Below are 23614 nucleotides of genomic sequence, written 5' to 3' on the forward strand. Positions count from 1 at the left end.
CGGTCGAGGCAAGGAGGAAGATGTCTGTACGACACTTTAAGCATTTGTGTACCTTTGGGATGTTACCTGGCGATTGGGGTTAGGATAGCAAATTGTATCAAATTCACCAACTACCATCATTATTTGTCTCGTGAATATGTTGTTGGTGTGAATGTGGAGACGTATATCCCAGTGCTGTCCGAAATTGAGGCATCGAGCCTGCCTCACAATAAGCCCTACGATTTACCAGCAAAAGTTTCGACGTAGTGTGAGGTTTCAATCAATTTCGTCATTAAGTACTATGAGATAGACCGAACGCCAGATGCTCCTCATGCCACGACCTAGTTCTTGATTGCCTGGTCTTTCCAACCGCTCCTCTCCTTCAGCCACCTCTCGAAGTCACAAAGCTGTGGCTGTTCTTTCCTCAGCTTGGCAATATCAACACCATAGCCCTCGTCTGCGAACCAGTTGATCATGACGTTGACCTCGGTAACCGCCCACATGAGCGCCGAACCCATGAAGCTGAATGCATACGGTACCGGCTGACCGATTGCCCTCTCGAAGCATCCATTCATCTCGTCCATTGTGAGCTCGCTGCCAGCAAGACCCTCGGCGCGTGCATTCCACTCCTTGGGCTCCCTGAAGGCCATAGCACCAAAGATGCCGATGTCCTCAACGGATACCCATTGGTTCGACTTGCCCTTCAAGGTATCCCTCAGTGCAGTGAGGAAGACCTTGGACTTCATTCCAGGTTCGAGGTTGTCCATGAAGGCAACAGGCCTCAAGATAGTCCAGCCCATCTTCTCGCCCTTCTTGCCAGCCTTCTCGAGGAGGTGCTTCTCGATCTCCTGCTTCGTCTGGAAATGCGGGATTGGAGTTGGGTTGTTGAAGCTGTGCTCGTTGCCGCCGCGGTCTACACTCGAGTAGACAAAGTGTGTCACACCCTCCTTAATGGACTCGTCGATCAAGTCGGAGCCCTGCTTGACTTCGAAGTCTGTAGTGACACCAGGGCCCATTGAGATCTGGACCGAGTACACACCCCAAATCTGCTCTGGCTTTCCAGCTTCCTTGAGTGTGGATTTGGCGGAAGCGAAGAGTCCCGGTACATCGTTCAAATCACCTTGCACGAGCAAGACCTTGGGGTGACGCTCCTCGATGCGCTTGGCTGAGGCGCTGCTCGCATCACGGGTTACAGCCAGGAGCGTGAATTGGGAAGCGGTAGGGTGGCTTGCAAGCTGGTTCAGAACGGAACCGCCCTGCTTTCCCGTAGCACCGGTGATGAGGATGGCTTTGGTGGCGGCCATAGCGGATTGCTTGTCGGTATCGAGGTGTACTTGGTACAATTTGGAAGTATTGATCCTTAGTGTATACTGAGCTTGTTCGGTGCCAGTGACCAGGGTCGAAACGCAGAACAATGAAAGCTTCTGGGCATTGTTAAGGATATGAACGCCCTGCGAGCCTCACGAGACGGCATCATACGGCTCCGCACTCCACACTGCGGCCGTTCTGCGGTTGAGTCGGCGTATCCCCGCTAAAGTGCGTCCTCACAAGTGCGCGTATCACAAACAACGCGTCGGCAAATCGGTCAATGACCAGCTGTCGGAAGTCCGATAACGACTGGATGGCAAAGATGCTTAGGGTGAGGGAGCAGTCGGTAGGATCGGGCAGTTCGTTACTAGCTGCTTCAATTGGGGAAGGCGCGACGCTAGAATGCGGCCTGAACAGAGCAAATATCCGCCATTTCTCCTCGACGAGGCTGACATGCATTGGTCGCTACGGTCGAGCTGTTGAAGTTGTATCAAAAAGCACTCTTGCAGTTCTCTTACTGTTGAACACTCGCGATCACAATCTAGGATGGTCATCAGTGCAGCTTAGTCCTTATTCCTCAGCATCCCTGACAGCCTCTGCTTGAGCTCCTCCGCCTTCACACTGTGCACAAACTCCCGAACCTCGACAATCCTCTTCCCATCCGGACTCATCTGCACGAAAAGCACACACTCCGTCCACCACTCCATGAGTCCACTAGCGATCAACTTCTGCCCCATCTCGCCCTCTGCGTTGACCTTCACACCCATCTTGCAACGCGCCGTAACCATATGAGTCTCTTTCGAGGAATGCACTGCATCTCCCTTCCCATTTGACTGTGGCATCATCTCAAAGCTCTCAAATAGTGAGAAGATCTTTTCAGCATGTCCTTTGAAGGCGTTGACTGGCCGTGATGTTAGGTTGAGAGAGGCTGGTAGGATGGCGTGTGTGAAGTCGCGGGTTGCTGTTGACACCAGGGCTTCTGGGCGTAGTGTTGAGTAGATCTTGATGAACTTATTGAAAGTTTTGACATGTTATATCGAGTCTTGCTTCTTAGCTGGCAGAAGGAAGTATATTGTGGGTACGAGCGCTGCAATTGTTGCGAAGCGGATCTCTGAAGGGCTGAACTTGAGGTTCGACAATGCTGCGTATATACGGCGTATGGTATGGTCTGGTTCTGAAAACTTGAAGACTTGACAATACTGACTGAAGGCCTGAAGGTCATGTAACAGTGCTCGATGCAAGTCACGTGTATGTCAATTCACTGGTTGCAATGTCACGGACATATGGGGATGACATCGTATCTCCTGCCATGACCGCTGTACTGCGCCGAAGTTGAACATGTCTTTGCCGACACAGCTCATGTGTTCGAAATGTTTTCAGTTGGTTATCACATAACCCGCTATGATCCATGGATGAACATCCATCCCAAACCAGCATCGCACTTTACGTCGATGCTATTTCTGACGATATCTTGCTCAAACCTCCTCTTTTTCACGTCTTGTTCTTTCTTTGATGCAGCACCCCGACGTTGAGCCTCCAGATAGCGCTAGCGAATCAGGCCGACGCCATTGACTCTGTTCCCTCCCTAGACACACTTCTGTGAGCCTCCACACTCGGAACCGTGGCTTGCATATCCGTTGGAGAGCCGGCGGAAGCTGCAGAATCAGCGCCCGTGTCTCGGGTATGCACGTGCCCTTGCTTCTGCAGGTCGGCGCTCCGTAAGCACCGAAATGGCAGCTCGCTGGTCCGCTGTGAGTTGATTGGTGGTCGGGTTGCACTTTCATGTGAAGTTATGCGATATGCCTGAGGCGATGAACATGAACTGATGATATGCAGTAAGCTGTAAAGCCTTCAGAGCGAGGTCTGAATAGGCAAATGCGTTTGGTGTCAGCAAGCCTGAAATGGTTTCGAGTCTAGTAGGAAAGTCTAAAAGTAGGACTACGATCGACAGTGAGCTTTGCAAAAGCTGAATACTGCAATTTGTGCAACAAGTCCTTGCAAAAATCTTTGGAGATGTTGAGCACATGCACATCTGGTGCTTCGATCACCACCGGGGTGCGTAAACAGTAATGACTTATGTCGTTCGTGATTATGAATACTGATTTATCGCTGTATAACTCCTAATGCATGCAAGCTTCGTGATTGCCGATGACCAAAGCCATGGACATTTACTCCCAGTCACCAGGACCAAGGTCGATAGGCTTGTGAGCCCTCATGTCCTCCATAATTTTCTCGATGTTCCAGGGCTCGTACTTGTAACCCTTGGGGTAGTTCGGCTCATAGCTGTCTTCATCTGCCATATTGATGCCCTTCTTGATGCTCTCAGCAGCTTTGTGGTAGTTCTCGTAAGCGTACGCCTCGGGGTCATGCGACCACACCCACTTAGGCAGCTTGGGTGCAGCGCGACGCGGGTCGAGCTTGACCTTGTCCCAGTCGGTGTCCTGGAGAAGTTCGGCGTTGGAGAAGCCGAGCTTCTGTGCGCATGAGTTGCGGATGAAGCGGAAGCGGAGGTGAACGCGGACAGACTGAGGAATGTTCCCCTTGCCACCGATCTGTAAACATGAGGCAATCGAGATAGCATCTTCGATGGCTTGTGTGGCTCCGTTGCCAGAGGCTGGAAGATATGAGTGCGCAGCGTCGCCGATCTGGATGACGCGGGCAGCAGGAGAAGCCCAAACGGGTTGAGGGTTTCTCCAGAGAAGCTCGAAGTTCACAATGGTGTTGGGTGGTGTGACCTCAACGAGCTCCTTGAAGATGGGTGCCCACTTGACCTTCTCCATGCCAGCCATCTTGTCCATACCGTCTAGAACCTCCTCCTTGTCGATGGTGTTGTTCCAACTCTCCTTCTCGGTACCGGTGACCTGCGTGTGTCAGACTGTGATCGATAGGTAAGATTCGAACAGCGGCACATACATCGTGGTTCATGATCCAGACCATGACATCCTCACGAGTCAATGTCAGAGCGTAAGTGGATGGGCCCAACCATGTCCTCACAATGGGCTCGTTGCCGGGCATCATCTTGAAGAATTCCTTGACCTTGGGGTTCTTGTCGAGCTCCTGAATGGGGAAGGCAGCGCGCCACATAGCACGTCCAGACGGCTGGGCGCGAACTTGACCACCAACTAACTTCTGACTCTTGGATCCTACACCATCGGCCGCGATGACAATGTCAGCCTCGTATTTCTTTCCATCATCTGTTGTGCATCCACCCTTGCCAGTCGACTCGTCCTCAAAGTAGTCTACGATCTTGCGGTTGAACTCGACTGAGACACCGAGCTTCTCTACTGCGGTGACGAACATACGGTAGACGAGTGGGCGCATCTGAAACTCGCCAGGTGGTGTGTCGGGATCCAGCCCCTGCGCTCGCAAACGGTCGGCGACCTTCTTGGGAGGAATGACAACCTCGCCGGAGTGCTTGAAGGTCTCAATCCAGGCATTGTGGAGCGAAATTCTCTTGTACTCCTCGAGGAGTTCTGGCCAATGCTTCAGGAAGCGTGTTGCGCTGAGACCCATGAAGTACATGTCACCTGAGTATAAGATAAGCTTTGGTCGTCACGTAGAGTCTTCGTAGTGCTCACCAGCTGTGTTGATGTCTGCATTCCTCTCCAGGACGCGAACATTGTGTCCTTTGCGTGTGCATTCGAGCGCGGCAACGAGACCGGCCAGACCAGTACCTACGATCAAGACATCGATTCCAGTCTTCTCGTAGGACCCCAGAGGCTTAGCCTCCATGTTGGAGTCGCGAGACGTAAGTGCGTGAGGCATGTTCGCAGTTTTGGCTCTTCTGATGCGTAACGTGACGACGTGAAGTCAAACAGACACCACCAGCCTCAGAGTCTTTTGTATCCATCTTAAGGGTCGCGCGAGCACTACTCGGCTTTGGGGACCCCAGCGTGGGTTGCCGAAGCCATCGGACTTCCGACTAGCCGGGTTGCGATGGCGATGTTTATTTTCGCTCGCGGAACAACGTGCCCAGAAAATCCGCCGATGATAGGCATACTTGGCGGAGATGTCCAGGCACGCAAAGATCCATGATGTCGTTGACAGGGATGGTCTTCGTCGAGTTAGTTCATCAGGCTGACAGGGGTCAGTGCTCACGCTATGGTTCCCCACACCCAAGTCCGAGAGGCCAAGACTGCACAACGGTACGCTAAACTTACACCTTGGATTGAGGCTGTTTTGTTCGTTGCAACAAACAGTCATCAGAAAATAGTCTGGGCAAGCTCTCATCTGGTGCAACCGTATGACAGATCGTTTCCCCACCCACGTGTGTGGGCTCTTCCATCTGGGGCGTGTAGTCGCGTGTAGTCGCGCGTAACACACGCTTGTAATCCAGTTCCCTGATGACGCTTACACGCAAGAGCCTAATAATCAAGGTTTACAGAATGGTGTGTCTTGATGAGCAACTGAACTCAGATGCCGTCCTTGGAAATATGCTTCGCGCAGAGAGCCGACTGGCGGAAACCGTGTTCAAGACGCAGTGCTGAGAGTGATCGAAAACGGGTTGCTATTCATGATACATTGTGAGCTTGCTGAGCTTGCTGAGGTCATCATGGTCATAGCCCCAGATAGTGACGGGACGATCGTTGTGCAACTGCCGCTCTAAAGCTTGGTATCTGTCAGTAACGCTTCAAGCCTTCATGTGGACCATGATGATATGGTTGATCTGGACAATAATCGGTTATTCTAGCCTACCAAAGATTTGGCGAGGTCGACAAGTTCGCAATCTCAGGAACAGGAGGCGGCAATTGGTGGCTCAGTCTGCGTTATATGATGACGATCAGCATGCGCGCTCGGCCTTGCGTTACAATACACTGAAACATGTCTTGACGATATGAACATGTCATGGTCGGCGCCGGTAATCCCGACTTCAGCTGTCCAAGTCGGCCAGTCGGCGCGTGTTGTTGATCGATGTTGGCATCAATTTGCCTCGATCTCTTGGAAACCGTGGCAGCTATCAAGGAGTCGATTATTTTCCTAATGCTTTCATTGGCGGCTGGCAATCCGCACCCCTGAACCTACATTGTTTGGGCAATCAGTCTGACCTTAAAGCCACAAAAGAGCCAAGTAGCGGCGTGCTAGGTGTCACTGCGCCATGCAGCCCTGTCAGAATCTGACGGTTCCAGTACCTGGGGACCCGGACAAGATGCTTGCTTATTAAAGCATTCGGGTGTGATATCTAGCTGCTTGTCCGCCTTTGTGGCCCAGTACAACCGTTGCCGTACCTTTGACACTCTCTGGCCTTGATATTCAACCCCAGAAGGATGCATCCATTAACAGCATACGCCGTTGGCGTTGCCGTCGTTGGCTTTCTCGTATACGCTCTCATCGATGTCGTCTCGAAATACAATGCCAAGTACAACTGTCGTGGACTCCCCGGGCCAGCACTGATACCATGGGTCGGACGCATTCACGATCTCCCCATCGACTTCATGTGGCTCAAGTTTAAGGAATGGGCTGACATGTATGGACCGATATATCGGACGAAGATGCTGGGAGCAAACTTCGTTGTCATCTCTGATGAGAGCATCGCCGAGGATATCTTAGTAAAGCGCGCAAAGGTTTACTCCGATCGACCTGAGATCAAGTCTCTGTTCGACGCAAAGAGTACCTATGGATCCATGGAGTACCTGCCCCTCATGGGCAAGAACCGTAAGTCGGCGCTCCTACCAGACATCGCTCTTGGCTAACGTTCTGATAGAGTACTGGGCTCGTCAGCGCAAGTTCACCCACTCTTACCTTACCGAATCGACAAACGCTAGGTATTACGGCATCATGGAATTCGAACAGAAGAGGTGGCTGCAACGACTTGTGGAGAACCCAGACGACTTCTCGTTCTCACTGGAGGACATGTGCTCCAAGGTTATGGCCACCTTGACTTGGGACGACCACACCGTCAGTCTTCCCTTGACACCGAGCGCTTGGGGTCTCCTCACACAGATGTCGCCGGCTGGTCCGATTACCAATGTCTTGACGCCTCTCTGGGACTGGGTTCCAGAGCCCATCAACCCCTGGAAGCTTCGTGAGCGTAAACGCCACGATGAACAGCAGGAGTTCTTCATGAAATGCCTGGTTGACACCCGAAACAAGATGGAAAAGGGAAAGCAGCGACCCTGCTTCACCAAGACATATCTCGAGACTGCTGAGAAAACTAGCATCTCTGGCGATTACGAAGCATCTTGCGTGCTTGGTATGATGGCTCTCGTCGGAATTTTCACGGTTACTGGACCCATCTACTACTTCTTGATCGCCATGGTTCATCACCCAGAGTGGCAGCGCAAGTGCCAGGAGGAGATCGATGCCGTCTGCAAGAACGGTCCTCCAACAGTTGCCGATATGCCCACCCTCCCCATCCTACGTGCGTGTATCAAGGAGACGATGCGGTGGAAGCCCACTGTCCCGACCGGTAAGTCCTATTGGTCATTGGTAACTGTTTCGAACTGACAGATGTCGCAGGTGTTGCCCATGAGTGTGAAGCTGATGACTGGTACGGTGGATACTTCATCCCCAAGGGCACACGCATCTTGCCTCTCGACTATGCCTTCCTTCGCAACCCTGTCAAATACCCTGACCCAGAGTCTTACCGACCTGAGAGGTGGCTTGAACCTGGGTGGCCAACGTTCCAGGGACCGCTCACCAAATTCCCCATGATCACTGGTATGTCATCGTTCGGTTGGGGACAGCGTCAATGTCTCGGCATGTCTATCACCCGCGACGAAACCATCACTGGCTGCGGTGGTCTAATGTGGGCTTTCAACTTGAAGAGGAAGGTTGACCCTATCTCCAAGAAGGAGATCGAAGTGCCACTAGACAAGTCCAACTCGCTGCTTATCATCAAGCCTGACGCCTTCGAGATGGCTTTCGAGCCCAGAAGCGAGGCAAGGAAGGCCGAGATCGCCCAACAGTGGAAGGACGCCGAGGCGAAGGATGCGGCTGAGCGAGCGGCGTTCCTCAGAGCCGCAGAGGCGAAGGAGGTGCTGGTCTGAGTACGGGAAGACTTTCTTTTGTCGATCCGGACAGCGATGCTAAGTCCGTCTAATGAGATGCATGGCGTTTACTATAGGTGTGGCTTTTGTCTTTATAATTTCTATCGATGTGTTATCGATCATTGATAGTGGCAGTTATATATACCATCTGGTCGTGCTACCGCGTTGCTGCCCAGAAGGTGTGGGAATCGAAGCTCTTGGCATTTTAACATTGCAAACAAAGAACTGGCTCCTTGATTCATTTCAAGGAACATCGTGAGCGGTGTAAGAGTGACTAAGATGGTAGTTAATGGCGATCGCTGATGGTGATGGGCGTTTGGAGGTTGCACAGAGTGAAGCTGAAGGTGCGCCGAGAACGTGTCATGGCGCTATACCCCTTTCTGCTAGCATGGCGCGTCACTGGGGTTCTCTCTCACTCTGTCAATTGAGCTTGATCGCAATGTACAAGTCGTGTCAAATTCGTAGTGAAGCTCAACAGCTCCTGGGCTCACTAGATTACCAAGAAACTATAGCATAATGACGGGAGGTGTCAAGTCTTGCGCGTGGGAGAGTTACCCGGACGACGCAACTACCCCTCCATGCCCCTCCAAGTAGTGACCAATAACGCATAGCTCCTTCTAGCAGAGCTTCGAGAAAAATCGGGACCAATGATGCACACGTTCTCCACATGGGTGAAGCTCTTGCCTCTGTTTCGTGCATCAGCAAACGCCAGGGTATAAAACCCCGCCTTCATTGAGCTTTGTTTGCCCCTCCATCCTTCTCTCACCAACCAACAACACTTCAACGACACACCACACATCACAATGTCTAAGTCCCAGGTTTTCTTCGATGTCACCGCTGGCGGTCAGCCCCTCGGTCGCATCGTCATGGAGCTCCGTGGTGATGTCGTCCCTAACGTAAGTTTTTGCTGCCTTTCATTACCCCGCCATCAGGAAAAGTTGGCAATTAGCCGTGGACGACAGCTAACAGACCAATGCTTAGACCGCTGAGAACTTCCGTGCTCTCTGCACTGGTGAGAAGGGTACCGGCCGCAGCGGCAAGCCTCTCCACTTCAAGGGCGCTTCCTTCCACCGCGTCATCCCCCAGTTCATGCTCCAGGGTGGTGACTTCACTGCTGGCAACGTGAGTACCCCAGTGCCTTGTGCAAGGTACTCGAGCATTAAGCTAACAGAAGACAGGGTACCGGTGGTGAGTCAATTTACGGCGAGAAGTTCAGGGACGAGAACTTCACCCTGAAGCACACCGGCCCCGGTATCCTCTCTATGGCCAACGCTGGCCCCAACACGTAAATAACACCACGTCCACTGCCATTGGCAACCGCTGACATCTGTTTAGCAACGGCTCCCAGTTCTTCATCTGCACCGAGAAGACCTCGTGGTTGGACGGCAAGCACGTCGTCTTCGGCTCCGTTGTCGACGGCCTTGACGTCGTCAAGAAGGTCGAGTCCTACGGTTCCTCCAGCGGTGCCACCAAGGCCAAGATCGTCATCGCCGACTGCGGTCAGCTTGCTTAGATGCTTGCACGGACGCGAGGCGGACAAAAGCATTCGGACAATGGATTGAAAAGTTTCGGAACACAAAAGTGAGCGGGACCCAGTATGGCTTCGGTGCCAGAACGACCCAAGGATACACAATAGTGGCTGGGACGGAGTAAAGCCATTGTGTCTACATAACGAGACAATGATACTGATGACTTCGCCAAATGCTGTCTTCCCTCTTCTATTTCGTATCGTGACACCTTCGACGACAATTGTCCAGCATTCCTGGGTGTTCATCTACACTGAAGTATGTGTTGACGGCTAGCAGCTCATAAGTGATTACTCCCGTTGCTGATATGCCCGCTAGCACAGTTCAAATCGCCGCTGTCTGCATAACGATTTGCCTTCCTCACATGTGCTTGCTCCTCAGACTACCGGACAGGTCGTCTTCATATCCAAATTTGGCTCGTCGTTGTCTTCCTGTTGTAGATCGAAGGTGCTCTTGAAGGTAGGGAAACATAGTATGATCGCCCGTTCAGTGGATGTACTAGGCCTAAAGTCTCGAGTCAGTGACTGGCATAGGACCGAGCCTCACAGGGCTTTGTCTCCACACCAGCGATGACCATCCATAAAAGGTTGATCGTTGTACGGCTGATTGTCCTGCAAGTGAGGCCAGGGGTCAGAAGGATTGATCACGGGTGCACAAAGGAGCTCGGTTTTACTGTGAAGCTGCGCCAAACCCTACTATTTGTGCGAAGCAGCACAACACAGCACGACGCAAACAAATCTGCAACTTCAAAGATATACTATTGGTATGTCTGGAAGTATGTCAGGCAAGTTTTAGCAGTCGACTCTACCATGGCAGTGAGTTAATTGCTTAATCAACGATTTGGTGGCGTGCGAACATAGTATTGATGATCAAATGAAGGGATTGTGTTCTTGAAAAAGTCTATAGCGAGCTGTATAGCCTACGAAAAGCCCTCAGATGAGTGCATAAACTATTATAGGTTGTAACTGAAGCGGAGCGCGACTGACGACATGTTCGACGAACCCGCCTGACAGCTTACCCAAGTCAATCTGATTTGTACGTGGTGGCAAAGCTTATAGTGGCAGTGTGTACTTGAGGAACGAGGCCGCCGCCACCTTCGCGACACTCCTTCCTTCTGGGGATAGCTATAGATATTTGCCAGCTCACCTCACGCACCACTCCCTGAGACCTGGGAGTCTGAGCGCCGTCGGTCGTTTCGTCCGAGCCCTTTCATTATGTTGTGTAATGAGTGGAGGCACATGTTGCCTACCCGCTTGAGCCTCGTATGTCTACAACCGCCGTGTAAGATAGTCAACTGTGACGCAAGGCGTGGGACCGTTGGATGAGGGCGACTTCTCTGCACTCCACTTCTTATGCGCCTCAGGGCATTCATCGGTGCATACAGCTTACCTTGTAGTGCGTAAAGGGATAATCGCTCAACACACAATCTCGCAGGACCTATGAAGGTTAGCCTTGGGCATCTGCACAGCATAAGCGTGCGAGGCGAGCAAGCGCGGGGTAAGATGAATGATTCGAATTGAGTAACGGGTACACATCCAAGTGGTCGAATCGAATGCAGTGTCTAATCGTCCAGCAGTGTTTGGTGGACATCGATCAATCAGTGCCTGCCTGCAAGGTGCCATCGTGTGAGGCGTTCGACAACTTCGCGGAGTACACACTTCTATGCACTCTTGTGCATCCGCAGCTCTTGATCCACGCTCTGGACGGTTCGAAGAGGTAAAGATGAGGCGGGGAAGAGGCAGAGATTCCGCGGGGGAGGATAAGGCATATTGGATGGCGAAGTTGGAGCTTCGAACTGAACTGTATCCATAGCGCTGGGTGAACGTGTTCCCACCCGAGCGCTTCTGTTAGTCTGTTGGTTTAAGAATCGAAGTCTGAGGCTGCACGTTGATGTTGTCGTGGCTGGTGTCCATTTGGGACAACACGTACCTGCCCTTGATTGGCCCAACAACATGCACAATGAGGCAGTTCCTGGGGATGTGGATCACAATCGAGTTCAGATTGAGCGTCAGGGGAAACACGTTCGAATGACTCGCAGTACCGAGCTGTTGGAATAGTGGAGTTGCCATCGTTGGAGTTCGATGTTGTAACTGGTCACGTGCATGCCTGTGGTCTTAAGCGGGCGCCTCCGATATTCCAGAGATCTTGACTGTTTGTGATCGAATTGGTGAACATCAGACGCTGGTGTCACCAGATTACGAACTGTTGGTTTTCCGTCCAGTCGTTGCGAGGATGACGGCGCTGTAAAAGGATAGATGTCCGCTTCTGGCCCAGCGTTAGAAAGGCAGCCACGACAGTCCTGCCGCTCAATGGAGGCTGCTGCATAATTCCGATTATCGCAGAGAGGGGGATCGCCACCAACACATGTCGTCACAGTGAAGTGTTGCGCTTGGAATGTCGCTCCACGAAGTTTACGACGGTCTGCTCATCGTCTGCTGACTACCGGGATAGCCCGTCGAAAACGAAAAGGGACCGCGGGCACGTGGGACTGATCAGCCATGGGAGCGTCGTCCCGCTGTTTGGCGTCCCGCCTTGTGCAGTTCGTACCGGATGATGACTGGGGAGCCTGGCGGATAGAGCGGTGTCGATGTCCGTTGAAGCAGTCGATGTCGCAGAGCACCGCTCGCTGTACGTCGCTGAGTGAGCACTTATTGCAGCCGCACAGCTACTGCACTGTGTACGCTCTGCAGCCCCAGATGTGCTGCTTCCACAGGTTGCAAAACGGTGTGCTGAGCGTTGCGCGAGGTGACAAGCTGATGAATCTGGCGGCTGGTAGGCTGTGAATGATTCGTTAGGCGCAAGGGAGGCTGGTAAATCGGGGCAAGTCAGCGGGTCTGGCCTTCACACGACGGCGTCCTTCTGCGTCTCGGATTCGCCGCAGTGTGCATCGTCGTGCAGGCCAAGGAGATGGTGGTTGCAGTGATTGCGTTAAGGTGCAGGCATCTTCGCTGGCAGCCATCGAGATGCTAGAAGAAGGATCGCCCGCAACGACCCTTCAGCAAGTCCCTCCAGGCGACCGCGACAACATCCCACGCCGTATTGCTGCGCCTTTATTTTCGCTGCATGCCTACGCAAAGCCTGGGATTCCTATTAATCCCATCCGGCCCCTGCATCCGCTTTGTGCCAGGTCACCTTTCCGCGCGCTGTCTCTGATAGCTGCGCCTGCTTTGTTCTAGGCAGTCCCACATATACATACGCTGTGCGATACATGGCTGCGCATGCTCGATAAGCATCACATCTTGCATTAACAAGGAGTCTTTCGATTCATTCTATTATTCGCGGATACCCACACCAGCAATTATGTCGCGGAACGTACATTGGCGCCAACATCAGTCAAGCAATAGCACGCACTCTGGCCGCAGTGCAGACAGCGAACATTCGTATGAAACCGCACCAACTGAGTACAGCAACAGACGGCCGTCTCTCCCGCATAGCGAGACGTGCTACGCGCGAGTAGAAAACCGACGAGATTATTTTGCAAGCAAAGATGATCGCAACAAGTACTCGCAGCCAACACGCAGTTCTGTTGACACATACGCCTCTACCTCAGATGAAGACCTCGACAACGACCCAGATGACATGCAAGAGTACGACGTACCACAATACCATCACGAACCACTGCCAACCGACGCCATACCCACGACACCCCGCGACTTCGCTGAACTGTTCCCTACTACCAAGCGCATATCAATACGACACGACGACACAACAATAGATGGGAACATGAACTTGAGAGTTGACACGCAGGTGGAGGAACGACACCACAAGAAGCGGAACTACACTCTATACCATCTGCGCATGCAAGATTTGCGGACTCGTGACTTCTCTTTACGCCGATATTGTCGAGAATCTGGACGAGAGGTCTGCCACTCGATACGAAAGTACCAGAAGCCGCCACAAGAGAAACGGCCGGTGTTGCAGCGTGCAAGTACAGCTCTCGCCAGTCTAGTCCACAAATCTGAATCCCGCCCCTTAACTGCGGCTGGCTTGAAGCGCTCGGACTCTGGGTACGAGTCGGTGCGGGGTTACGTGGAAGAGGAAGATGAGGAGGAAGAAGAGCCACGTCCCAAGAGTGCAGGTTATTTCAAGGGCCGTGCGCTGTTGCCTACCAACACTCTCAAATTGGAGTTCTCTAACTACGCACACCTCGAGGTCAAGAGAAGAGGCGCCAAGTCGCACAAGAAGTATGCCTTCGAACATTGGGGTCATGACTACTCATGGAAACGCATAGTCAAGAAGCAATGTGACCAAGAGACAGTGTCCTACTACCTCGTCCGTGACGACAACGACAAGGAGCCCCTGGCCCACATTTGCCCCGTTCAATTGACGCAGACTGAGGCGCGAGAGGAGGCAGCACGTGGAGGATGGATTCCCCCTAGCTATCTACGCATCACCGATGACAAGATCTTGCACGCCGATTCGGACATTGCAGAGTAAGTGAAGCACGGCAAATCAGCCGAGTTTACAACTGACTTTGATTCCAGTGTTGTCGTTGCTACTGGCCTTATGGCCCTTGTAGATGACTGCATCAAGCGCCGGTTTTCTTCCAAACAGAATGCGCAGCTACACATCCCGCTCATCCGGAGCGCTTCACTGAAGATGAACATGGAATACATTGGTCCCAAACGGCTTATCGATGAGATGTTCAGTCGAAACACGCGCGGCGGGAGTCCAAGCAAACAACCGTCAGCGTTACGACGTACCTCAGTACAAGCTTAGCATTTCCCCGCTGGGAATAATGTTTGATTATCGGGGCCTGCCCCGCTGGCGGGAGACCCGCTTGCTCGGTAAACTGCAGCTTTGTCTCGTACATGATTTTCCTTCCGCTGTCAGACCTGTTCTGTTAGGCTTGTGGGGATACAGCTTGCCGCTACCCTCGTGTCGTTAGTAGCACATATGAGCTTGGTCTCATGCATTTGGCCGGAGTTTTGAGGCTCCATCATGCATGATGGTCTCACAATGTTTGCTTCATTGGACCGAGTTGTCTTCCCCTTGGAAGCTTGGAACGTCACAACATTCGGTACATCAGCTTTCACCGTTTGGTGCTTGGATCCAGCATATGTCATGATTCCCACTATTGGTACGAATAACGACCAGAGTTATATACTCGATCAATGAACTCGATCACACTCTTATTTGGTTAAACACTTCGTTTGAGGCCCACAGGCCGCATGGGGTAAGTATACGAGCCCGTCCGGTTTCCGCTGGCAGCCCTACAATTGCTTCACAATCGTTTTGCTGTCATTTGGCAGGGTCTTTGTAGCGCATGTGGTACAACGGTAGGCACCCGTGCATTTGTTTCTGGCCATGTGACTGCGATACCGCCACTTCAGGAAATGCATGCCAAGACAGCACTGCAAACGAGGGACTCCACTATGACAGTGCGCACTAATTCGCTAGCAAACATCGGGCTCGGTTGCCCTTCTTTGTGCTGACGCCCTCCCCACCGCCTCACGATTTGTAGCAAGGAATGAGAACAAGGCTCTTGAATGTTTTCGCGTCTTCTGCTAATGATATCACAGCTGCGAATCTTGCCTAGGGCCCAGGCAAGGTTACAATGTACGCTTGAAGCGCACGGTGAGCTGGCTCGCTTGACACTAGATGATGTCTTGCAGCAGGTGGGTACGAAAACGTTTCTTGGGTGCAACTTTCAGCCTTCAATTCTTCGGTTCAGCCATGCACAGCCATCAAACCCATACAGCACATCACGTTGCGTATGGAGGTCTTTGCAACAGTTCAGCCACCCTAACTACCATCAATGTCTCGTTATGGTAGGCCCCTCACACGGTAGGGTCAAACAATCCGTGTCTTTGCCGTGAGGCCTATTCTCGGCCCGCTTAGAACAAAATGGCCCAACTTTGGTGCCAGAGTATCGGGTCTGATGCAAAAAACATAATTGGAGCGTCGGAACCTCACAGTCGGGCGCGGCTTCCCACATCTTGTTGCATCCTATCTGACATTCAGTTAGAGGGAGCATGACTTACTTTACGGGTATTCGCATCTGTTCGTCACCGTCCAGCTCTCCTTCGTGACAAGTCATCTTTGTTCAACACACATTCGACATAAAGCTCGGTGGCTTCGACATCAGACCATTAATCACTGCACTTCTCAACAACTCCTTTTAGCTTCCGCTCCTGTCACCGCTTGCTCAACTTTCTTCAGCTCAAACTTTTCGGCAACTCTTTCGAAATGGCGCAAGTCAAGCCCTGGACCTACCGGCTTAGAGGTAACCTGACCTCCTTTTCACGGCATAGTGACTTACTGACCCAACTCTACAGAGCATTGCCAGGCCAGAGGGCTTGGAGAAATTGTGTATCAAGATATTTCGGATCGTCGAGGTACCTTATCTCCTGCCCTCAATGCAATCCATCACTAACGTACGAATAGGCGGCCGTACAGCTTGGTCTACCATCGCTGTAATCAACAACACCCAGTATCCAGCTCGCTTCTGGTACGACGGGGCCCGCATGGAACAGGCGAAAGAAGACGCTGCTGAGATCGCGTTGCGCAATCTCACCGGATGTACCGATCAGAACTCGCAGCCTCCGCCAGCAAGCCAGTATGGACGTGCACTTGCGGCTTGAATCCTGACTTATCATTAAGTACTTCAGAGTTGGTGTTTAGGCCAAGTCTTATGAGAAGTAATTGGGATCTGGAGAGACTGGAAGGCTTTGACGGCGCTGATTAAGGGCTCTTTGCTTCGATACTGTCTTTCATTGTCTTTCACGGATACGATGTCATTGCGCTGGAGTCAGGCATGAATAGGGGAGTCACTGGTTTTAGGAAAAACGACAGGCGTTACTTTGTTTCAAGTACCGACCGTGAAGGGAGCTCGAGTTGAAGACAGGAAGCAAGGCTGCCACTTCCACAACAGGAAAGTATACAACGCTACCTAGACCCTGACCTACGCTAGCACGTTGGTGTACCATGGAACCAAAGCATCTTTCCTCACGACAACATCTCATGATCTCATTCAAACATCTGCTTCTTGTCCCTGCAAACACACTGTATCCTCCAACTGCACGATTTGACTGCGTTATCGCGTCATTACCCACTCGGGGCTATCTTCCTCCTCCGTCAATTCACCGGCCGCGCTCCAAACGCCTCGAATATGGTGCTACTACCTTCTAGGCCAGGATGGCATACACAAGGAAAGCTTCCATGCACCTCAACTGCAGCTGTTGATGCAGTGGCGCTATGTGAGCGGATTGGCAGCCCTGCCCCGGGGTGAAGCATCGAGTCTGGCCAGCACTCGTCAGTCACGAATCAGTATCCAGGGCTCTCAATTGAGATTCTGCGACTGATCGTTCAGTCCAACCTCAAGTTACAGGAGAATGCATACCTTCAGACTGACCCGCGGGATCGGATGCCAACTGGAATGTCGTGGCTATTACTCCACTCCTGATTCACACTTCCAATCATACTCGACAACAGCCCACACAACCCTCCCTGGCGCCTCGATGAGGGGTAAATCCACTGCAAGTCATCCCCTGTGGGTTATGGCGGAGCTCTCTAGGTGCGGATTTGACAAGGGTCACTCCAAGGTCACTGCATCATCGTTCCCCAGTGGTGACAGACGGAAATGACAAAGGCATTCAACAGTATCGAGCTGTCATGGTGAACAGTCCTGGTAAAATCTGTTACGTTACCGAAGTGGACCTGCACCATCAGCAGCCCTGACGCCAGACATTACGAAGAGGCGAGAACGACACAATGAGATTGACCAACTATTCTGAGCCATGATACTTCTTAAAGTTACGATAGGGCTACTCAGAATATCTCGCGGCTGAGTATGGTTTTGCCTGTCTGAGTACGTCTTGAACTAGAATGCTCCACGCGGGATGCTTGCCGCTCGGCAGTACAGCGGGACGTTCTGCTGTTTCCAATAGAATCGTTGAGATCAGTCGTTGCCTGCCGCGGACGAACGATCTATTAATGCCACGAGCCAAAATGATACGATGTTTAACACCTTTTGCAGTAACATGGGTATCTATGTACGTGAAGGCCGAAGTCCTCAAGAGGATGTTGGGTCGCAGTGTCTGCTCTTTCGAAGCCCACTTCGCTCCACTAGGGACTCTTCGTCGACATGGTCCACCTGATTTTGGTGAAGAGAGTGGGCAGACTGCCCTACGGTGCGTTATGAGTCCGAGGCCGGCAGGCGCGTGACTGTAGTGTGGATCGAATGCGCATGAAGGATGATTACTTTGGGAACATTTCACCCGAAACTGGTCGCATCCTGGCTGGATTGCAAGAGTCGAGAGCGCTGCGAGCGACTGTTGCAACTCACTTCCGCATCGCACTACACACTTCTCTGTCAAACTGTTACAGATGACGAAGAGCTTTGCTTCGAAAGGCCTAGAAAACGATAGAGAGAAAGAACAGAAACATGCAACAGACCTTTTCCGACCTGATATGCGACAATTACCATCAACAAGCAAATTGAAAAGCTCGGTCCGTGACTGGTATCCGACAGACAGATGCATTTTGTAGATCGTTACGGTTGGAAGTCTGTCAATTCATCAATTCGTCGTCGGAACACTGGCTTGCTCTGTACGGTAGCGAGAGTTTCTGCGTACGGCTATGCCCCTGCAGTTTGGGTGTAAGTTGTTCATTTGGTACAAGAAGCCAGCCGTCAGGGGGGTTTTGAGAACGAACTTTGAGCTCATAAACGACGGGTTGGCGGTTTGAAAGCAAAAGTAGTCAACTTGACCATCGAATACATACCTCATACGTTGATCTCGTCCGGGCTCCGGATGCAACGAGCCGCATATTGTGCGCTATGGGGCTCATTCATCCTTTGGTTTAGTGCGCAGGCTCACCATGACTGTTTTTGCATCAGTTTCAAGGCAGATGAATCAGTCACGACAAGGTACTGCGCTGCATTGCTACCTAATATTGCTAACTTATAATAGATTGGCGGTATGTACATGCGGTGAGGCGCAAGCGTTGCCAGGCTTCAGTCACTTACGAGGATTTACCGAGCCAGTTCGGCACTCTCTGCACTAGGAGGCCACAGTTCATGTACTTCAAGATCCTGTCCTACGACACGGCCACGACAAGACTGGCAACATGATCGTGTTATGGCATGATACATCGACATATACATGCGATGCTATCTTGGTGCAGTAGACCGCGGCCCACAACACACACACACACTTTTGGACCCGGCCGATTCTACTACACTGACGACGTGACGCAGAGCCTCCAGACAGCTAACATCACTTCTACCACATAGTAGTCACCGTCATGCAATTTCGAGCCTACTCGGATACCTTTCCGAGTCTTATACGATGAAGTAGAGACATACCATCAGCCTGTCTCGACTGCGATATCCACTTGATGCCAGATCACAGGCCCCCACGACGCGCATCCGACTTATCAACGGCTTCAGATCATACTCCATCTGACGTACGAGGCCGTCGAACACACGCCGGCTACACCTGACGTTGAACAACGTCCTGCTTCGCTTATGCCCTGCCTCAACTGCCAGAGATGCACACCGCACAAACATTTGTACACATCACAGCCTCGCCTCGATAGAAGCGGCCGACAACTCATAGTATCGCTAGGGGCTCTTCCCAGCTCGCACCGCACCAGATCTCAACACTACCACTATCCGAGAGTCGCTCGACACTATGGTACACAACCGAGATTTCGGATTCGATCGAGAAGCTCGTATTGGGTATTCTCAGTTCGACCAAGAGACGTAAAACGTGCAGAGAGCTACGGGACGAGTACTTTGCAGTGGCTGAGCGATCCCTCGGCTTTGCGAGAATGAGCTTGGTCTTGTCAACTGTCGCTCGGGTAGAGTATTCAAAAAGAATGTTGAAGCAAGACGGGAGAGACGCCGACTTACTTACAATCATTCCTGGCTGCTCGCTCACCTCCTGCACGACTCGTCACCCTCAAAGTCACTGCCTTGCAAGGTCCAGAATCGACAAGAGTTTCTACACATTGCCTATACGTACGTTCCCATAATGCTATGCACCAGATGGACCAAAAGCCGGCTTGTGGAAAGAATTGCAGCGAAAAGGTATTCGTGGATAGCAGAACGAAATCAAGTTTCCACAGAACCGAAGAGTCTTCTGCGCCTGTCGCATTCGGATAGCATGGGTCCAGATTCCGGCTCGGGCAGCAGCAGTTCATGCAATCAGGTCGCTTGTGTGCGTGTCCAGTTCCACATCATCAGTCACCTGCCATTTCCGTATCGATGATAAATTCGGTCCGCAGCCACAAGGCCATCGCAGAATCGAGAGAGTAACACGATAGAGGCCGACAACAAATCCATTATTGCAACGGTCGCATGTTTGGGCAGTCAGAAGCGTTGGAATGTGGTGCCACACCGCCATATGTTATGTCTGAGCGTACGCTAAAGGGATCCCAGTGGAGCTTGAGACTGGCTTTCAAATCAGAATTTGACCAAATCAATTTGCAGTCGCAGGCAACACATGATGTATGGCTTTGCCAACGAGACAATGTTTATACAAGAAACAACGCAGGAAATGCGACTCATCCACGACTAGAGCTCAACCGACATTGCCAGCATACTGCTTGTTATCACGAACCGACCGCGTGCCTGCGCAGTGACCTCGTTCAGACCTTGACCCGCTGGGGTCGCTACGCACCGCACGCCTGCAGAACCGAGACTGAAAACCGGGGATCAGATCGAGACAGCGAAGCCAAGAGCTGGCCAGAACACCAGGTTTGCGCCGTAAACAGGCTCTATAGTTTGATGGCAACACACCATCAAGCTAAAGTCAATGCATAGGACTGACCTGAGTTGGACAGCGACATGGCAAGATCACGAGAGCAGATCAGGACTGCACGACATACGGTCGCTGCTCTCAGACCAACTGGAGTGCTGTCCTAGAAAGAAGGCTTCGGTGCGGGCCGAATGACGCATGCTTCACCGCCCGTTGTGTCGGATCATGTCACTGCGCAGTGTGCTTGAAAAACGACTTTGCATCGGAGAGATTTCGTCCCAGCTGGACGGTCGATGCTACGTTGCACAGAACTTAGCTTGCGATCTCAGCAAACTGACTTGGTGGGTAAGACATGCGCATGAAGCAGAAACGACTCAGGATGTAGCGGTGACGATGTTGCACGGACGGGCAGCACGGCTGCGAGAGCCTCAACTATGCCTCTACCGGCGTTCGCATATCAAGCAGCACGGGGACGACTCCGCGGTCAACGGTGGGCTTGGGCTGGACGATACTCCGTGAGCTACCTTTCACGCCATTTCCTGCATCGTCCTTTCTTTCTTCCTTTCATCGTGGGCTGGCGACTGTGTGAGTTTCTGTTCTAAGCTCTGGACGAGGAATCGGACAGAGACCGAGATCGCATACTGCATTTCTCTCTAGGACTGCTCCTGCTGGGGATACGACAGTTATGTCTCGAAGACGCATTGTGACTGTTCTTCCAAAATGCTATCCAGCTTTCAGGCCTTCGCAAGGCGCCAATACGAGCAAGTGCGCCTGCGAACATTGATCAGCCTGTGCCTCGCTTGCACCTCCTCCTACCTAGTTAACTTACATGATTTCAAATTTCTAATCAATACGTCCTCACAACGAGTCTCCGGGTAATGCGTAGAAGACATAGGAGGTCGCTGTCAGATCACTACCCAACTTGCGTTGAGTAGCTATTACCCTCAACAACCAGCCTGTGCAAAAAGCACACAAAGGATCGCAAACTCCAGCCCCTTCGCTACCCTTTCGAACCTTACCCATTATCCAACGGCTATCGCAAGGGACTCACCACGTCATGTTTAGGTAGCTGACAGCGGGCGGGCAGAACGGGCACTAACCTCTCGGTCCCAAACTTCCTCCCCTGTCACAGCCGGGCGACCCCAGACGCAGCACCCGTGGGGATCCGTGCATCACCAACATCCACGCGGCCGCGGTACATTCGACGGGAATAATTCAGAGGCAAGCTGATATAAAGATGGTGATGGCTGTTGCCGCGGAAGAGATGGATTCGCCCAGCCCCACAAGTCGCAAGACGGACACTGTGAGAGAAGACCGCAGCTAGCATACATACTACTGTGCAACGAACAAACGGCCTGTAACCACCACGCGTATACTCCGTAACGCACACCCACGATGAGCGAAACCACCCCCCAAGACCGCTGCGCCGCCGCCTCCAGCCACACTGCCACCAAATACACATCCCTCCGCACCACCGCCCTCTCCTTCATAAACGCACAATCCCACAACCCCTCCCTGCCGTCGAAAATGGACTTCGAGTCCCTCCGGCAGCTCACCACGCCGTCTTACACACACAGCTTCGGCCCGGCGTACTCGGTCTCGCGGGCTCCGAAACTGCAGGGGAGTTTCACGATTGAGAGCTTTATCGAGCATTTGGGGGGCATGATACCGAATCTCGAGTCCTGGGATGTCGAGGTTAAAGGGTGTGTGGTTGATGAGGTTGGGGAGAGTGTGGTGGTGCGGGCGGGTTATGGGATTCAGGTCAAAGGCGCCGAGGAGAAGATCGAGAATGATGTTGTGTGGTGGTTGGAGTTGGAGGAGGGGGCAAAGGGGGGTGAAGCTGGGGAGGGTGAGGGGGGTGGCGGATGGAAAGTGAGGAAGAGTACGGAGATGGTGGATGCTGGGGCTGCGGGGAGGATTATGGAGGAGGTGATGAGGCAAACAGGAGGGGGGAGGAAGGATCCGGCAGCAGTGGCAGAGTAGTGTGCGGTTGTGCTCGTGGTGAGTCGCGTTGCTCTGAGGAATCTAGGTCTACTTATGCCCAAACGCCAAACTCGCTCGTTCCGCGCAATGCTGTGTCGTAATGTCGTGAACAAGTCTCCAAGATGGCCTATGATGCCTCGTCCTTGGGCTCTGTGTCAGCGCGCCAGCTGCATGTCTTTCCTGCCTTCTTCCACAGCGCTTGTCTCTCGCGGAACACAGCCGTGGCCCATGTGTTGATCTCCGGGCTCTTGATCTTCTGCGCGACCCATGTGAACTCGCCCAGATCTGTCTCGCACTTCTGGCTCCGCTCGTACTCGAGCATCTGCAGTAGCAACTCCATCTTGTCGATGTCGTGCACGAACAGGCTCTCCGCTGTCTCGCTGTCCTCGTATTCCTGCCAGATCTGCCTGACGTCCTTGCCGTTCAGGCCGCCGTTGAACTTGCCGAGCAGGTTGGTGCAGATGTAATCCATGGTCTCTGATTCGCGCCGGCTCTTCTCCTCTTTCGAGACTGGGTCCACAGGTGTGATGTCGCCGACCAGCGACTCGGCCATGTCGTGGATCAGGGCCATGCGGCAGCACCTCAGGATATCCAGCTTCGAGCTAATCGACTGTGGGGCCATCATGGTGAGGATGCTCATGCGGTACATGTGGTCGGAGATGCTCTCGCAGTCCTCGATGCCGAAGCGGCGCCAGCCTGCGCGCTTGGTGGTCTTGAGGCGCTCGAGCAGGTGGAAGAAGGGGACGGGCGAGTCGGTGGATTCGGCGTAGCCGTGTTCGATGTCTGCGAGGACTGGCCGAGGCGTTAGTAGGGGTGGCGCAGGCGCGGGCGCAGGCGCAGTAGAGGGAGTAGGAGAGGTGCCGCATACGGACGACGCTGTTTCCTTCAGGACATACCAGTCTGTACCGTCCAGCCGCTCTGCTTCACGTCTTGTGCGTTCCCTTGCCCCGCGCCGGGCTCGGCGACGCCGTTGGTCTGCGTGCTCTCGTCGACAGCCATGGTGGCGGTGAAGGACCGAATGTGCAGGTGAGGTGGGTGTAGTGTAGGGGAAGAGAAGAAGTGAGGTGTGGCGGGCGTGAGGCGTGAAAGCGCGTGTTTGGCAATGGAAGGAAACCGGACGCTTGTCGCA

At 52.7% G+C, this 23614-nt stretch overlaps 10 protein-coding genes across 10 annotated transcripts; 5 read left to right on the top strand and 5 right to left on the bottom strand.

The window, feature by feature from the left end:
* Nucleotides 1-117: 117 nt before the first annotated feature.
* On the bottom strand, nt 118-1609 carry BU25DRAFT_414213 (NAD(P)-binding protein). Its single transcript, XM_033707227.1, has one exon. The coding sequence runs from the start codon at nt 1281-1283 to the stop codon at nt 321-323; it is 963 nt and encodes a 320-aa protein (XP_033557947.1). The 5' UTR covers nt 1284-1609; the 3' UTR covers nt 118-320.
* A 143-nt stretch (nt 1610-1752) lies between these two features.
* BU25DRAFT_414214 (uncharacterized protein) lies at nt 1753-2452 on the bottom strand. Its single transcript, XM_033707228.1, has one exon. It carries the CDS (start codon nt 2130-2132, stop codon nt 1851-1853), a length of 282 nt encoding a protein of 93 aa, XP_033557948.1. The 5' UTR covers nt 2133-2452; the 3' UTR covers nt 1753-1850.
* Nucleotides 2453-3364: 912 nt separating this feature from the next.
* BU25DRAFT_414216 (FAD/NAD(P)-binding domain-containing protein) lies at nt 3365-5298 on the bottom strand. The gene is made up of 3 exons (XM_033707229.1): nt 4866-5298; nt 4201-4814; nt 3365-4148 (listed from the first exon to the last, which is right to left on the bottom strand). Exons 1-3 carry the CDS (start codon nt 5050-5052, stop codon nt 3456-3458), a joined length of 1494 nt encoding a protein of 497 aa, XP_033557949.1. The 5' UTR covers nt 5053-5298; the 3' UTR covers nt 3365-3455.
* A 1109-nt stretch (nt 5299-6407) lies between these two features.
* On the top strand, nt 6408-8479 carry BU25DRAFT_414217 (cytochrome P450). The gene is made up of 3 exons (XM_033707230.1): nt 6408-6939; nt 6989-7693; nt 7744-8479. Exons 1-3 carry the CDS (start codon nt 6552-6554, stop codon nt 8271-8273), a joined length of 1623 nt encoding a protein of 540 aa, XP_033557950.1. The 5' UTR covers nt 6408-6551; the 3' UTR covers nt 8274-8479.
* A 479-nt stretch (nt 8480-8958) lies between these two features.
* On the top strand, nt 8959-10180 carry BU25DRAFT_414218 (uncharacterized protein). The gene is made up of 4 exons (XM_033707231.1): nt 8959-9169; nt 9255-9395; nt 9452-9558; nt 9609-10180. Exons 1-4 carry the CDS (start codon nt 9077-9079, stop codon nt 9784-9786), a joined length of 519 nt encoding a protein of 172 aa, XP_033557951.1. The 5' UTR covers nt 8959-9076; the 3' UTR covers nt 9787-10180.
* A 2919-nt stretch (nt 10181-13099) lies between these two features.
* Nucleotides 13100-14518, top strand: BU25DRAFT_349667 (uncharacterized protein; the record flags this gene model as incomplete). The annotated part of the gene is made up of 2 exons (XM_033703266.1): nt 13100-14232; nt 14284-14518. The coding sequence occupies 2 exons, from the start codon at nt 13100-13102 to the stop codon at nt 14516-14518; spliced, it is 1368 nt and encodes a 455-aa protein (XP_033557952.1).
* Nucleotides 14519-15988: 1470 nt separating this feature from the next.
* BU25DRAFT_461841 (uncharacterized protein) lies at nt 15989-16383 on the top strand (the record flags this gene model as incomplete). The annotated part of the gene is made up of 3 exons (XM_033710477.1): nt 15989-16025; nt 16078-16137; nt 16187-16383. 3 exons carry the CDS (start codon nt 15989-15991, stop codon nt 16381-16383), a joined length of 294 nt encoding a protein of 97 aa, XP_033557953.1.
* Nucleotides 16384-17539: 1156 nt separating this feature from the next.
* BU25DRAFT_414222 (uncharacterized protein) lies at nt 17540-18639 on the bottom strand (the record flags this gene model as incomplete). The annotated part of the gene is made up of 1 exon (XM_033707232.1): nt 17540-18639. A coding segment is annotated over exon 1 (713 nt), but the record flags the coding sequence as incomplete, so codon positions are not given.
* Nucleotides 18640-21897: 3258 nt separating this feature from the next.
* Nucleotides 21898-22485, top strand: BU25DRAFT_461842 (uncharacterized protein; the record flags this gene model as incomplete). The annotated part of the gene is made up of 1 exon (XM_033710478.1): nt 21898-22485. One exon carries the CDS (start codon nt 21898-21900, stop codon nt 22483-22485), a length of 588 nt encoding a protein of 195 aa, XP_033557955.1.
* On the bottom strand, nt 22394-23484 carry BU25DRAFT_375569 (uncharacterized protein; the record flags this gene model as incomplete). Its single annotated transcript, XM_033704095.1, has 2 exons — nt 22394-23277; nt 23382-23484. The coding sequence occupies 2 exons, from the start codon at nt 23482-23484 to the stop codon at nt 22613-22615; spliced, it is 768 nt and encodes a 255-aa protein (XP_033557956.1). The 3' UTR covers nt 22394-22612.
* Between the last annotated feature and the right edge of the window lie 130 nt (nt 23485-23614).

Source organism: Macroventuria anomochaeta, assembly GCF_010093625.1.
Source record: "Macroventuria anomochaeta strain CBS 525.71 unplaced genomic scaffold BU25scaffold_35, whole genome shotgun sequence".
NCBI classification, from domain to species: Eukaryota; Fungi; Ascomycota; class Dothideomycetes; order Pleosporales; family Didymellaceae; genus Macroventuria; species Macroventuria anomochaeta.